At 31.1% G+C, this 1,785-nt stretch overlaps 1 protein-coding gene and 1 long non-coding RNA gene across 2 annotated transcripts; both read left to right on the plus strand.

Annotated features, from left to right (window-relative positions):
• Positions 1–7: 7 nt before the first annotated feature.
• Positions 8–295, plus strand: LOC109590707 (uncharacterized). The gene is made up of 3 exons (XR_002189465.1): positions 8–57; positions 115–210; positions 258–295. It is a non-coding gene; the product is annotated as an uncharacterized LOC109590707 (long non-coding RNA).
• A 79-nt stretch (positions 296–374) lies between these two features.
• LOC109590706 (uncharacterized) lies at positions 375–1,782 on the plus strand (the record flags this gene model as incomplete). The annotated part of the gene is made up of 7 exons (XM_020006590.1): positions 375–470; positions 525–578; positions 627–1,288; positions 1,344–1,431; positions 1,494–1,544; positions 1,606–1,635; positions 1,746–1,782. Coding segments are annotated over exons 1-7 (989 nt in total), but the record flags the coding sequence as incomplete, so codon positions are not given.
• Between the last annotated feature and the right edge of the window lie 3 nt (positions 1,783–1,785).

Here is a 1,785-nt window from a genome sequence, read left to right on the forward strand (position 1 = left end):
GATCATTAGCTAGTGCACTTGAAAGGATGAATCAAAACACAGCTGCTGCACTCATCCGTAATACATGATGATACTTAAATTAATCAGTTTGCTTATGTTGCATCATATTTTTAGATGAACTGTTTCCTAAATTTGATGATACATACACTACTATTAGTTCACCAGTACCTCCATCAGTTGCTAATAATAATATTCCACCAATACCATCAGGTAATGATTATGCATGATAAAATTCTTATTATTAATTTATTTTATAGGCATTTGTATTCATAAAAATAATACCCAATCACTGGCTTATTTCTATTATTTTTCTATTATTTTTTTATTTTTATCTATTATTATTAATTATTATTTTTCTATTGTAGTATACTTATGCATATTTTTCATAATTATAATATTATTAATGCCAGTATTTTTGTATTGTATCATTCGTTCTACTATTACCAGACCATCAGGCTCAATATCATCAGGTAACATTATTTTTCCATTATGCATTGTATTACATTTTTGCATGTGGAATACAGCTCTAGTTAAACCAGTTGACAGTGGTACACTAAATGGTCAGTCTACAGTGTCAGGTATTAATGAATTTTTATCCATTTTAATAATTTTTATGGTACCCTCAGCTGGAGAGTTTTTCTTCAATGCAGCACATAAACCAATTTTTAATGAGATCAGAGGTCATTTTGGTATTCTTCGCCATAAGATAGTTCCATTAATTGCTCAATCAATTTCGTCAGTCATAGAAATGAAGTCATTCCTTCAACTATCCTTCCCTGAATTGAGTGCTGAGCTGTCTAATGCTGATAGTATTGAAGACATTATGAATGTTATAGTGAAGAATTGTCAAGTCAATGACATCTCAATAATAAAAACAATTGTACTGCGCTTTGAAATCAACGAAGCAAAGCCACTGATATCAGAATACGAAAAAGAAGTGAAGACAGTTTGTGGATCATTGAAGGATTTCCTCAGTCAGAATCAACCCAAACATCTTAGTGATTACAAAACAATTCAGTTTACTTTGGGATGGGAACCAGATGAGCACTCACTTGATGACATACGTAATCTCTTAGAGGAAGCATTTAAGGAATTAAACAAGAGGATTATTGTACAAAGCATTCATCGTGGGAACTCCATCATTATTATCTGTTATGCTCCACATCATTTACTAGCTGCTCTTCTCTTGGAAGCACAAGACAACCTAACTGTCTTGATGAAGGAATTCAGTTTAATTAGACTAACCATTGGCCACTACACTGTCTATAATAGAAGGATCAGATACAAAGTATAAAATACTGTAACTGTATGAGACCTTGTTTAATATAATGTACTGATTATAGGTAATTAATAATGAGTGTCTTGCAGAGGAGGTTAAACTAGCTGATGGAGAGGAACAAGAACTGAGGACTTTACTTGATTACAAAGAAGGTGTGTGAGTTGATCTATTACTCAATTACTGATGTTACTTATACTAATGGTATTATACTTAGGATCAATATTTGAACAAGATAAACAACTGAATACCATCAAAAAAAGAAAAGGTATAGTTAGTGAATGATGAAGAAATTAAAAATTTTTGTTAATGTAATTTTATTTGTATAGAGTATATTCAAAGGACACTACAGACACCAGGTATAGTACTAATGTAAAGCATGTATTAAAGTAATGTGCATTTGATAATCATTTGAACAATGAGTATAATTGTCATGTAAATTAAAATTGTCATTGTGTCATTACTGTAGAGTCTAAACTGAAAGTAAAACTACTGACTAGAGGGAAGTG

This window comes from Amphimedon queenslandica, unplaced genomic scaffold (genome assembly GCF_000090795.2).
Source record: "Amphimedon queenslandica unplaced genomic scaffold, v1.1 AMPQUscaffold_9614, whole genome shotgun sequence".
Lineage (NCBI taxonomy): Eukaryota > Metazoa > Porifera > Demospongiae > Haplosclerida > Niphatidae > Amphimedon > Amphimedon queenslandica.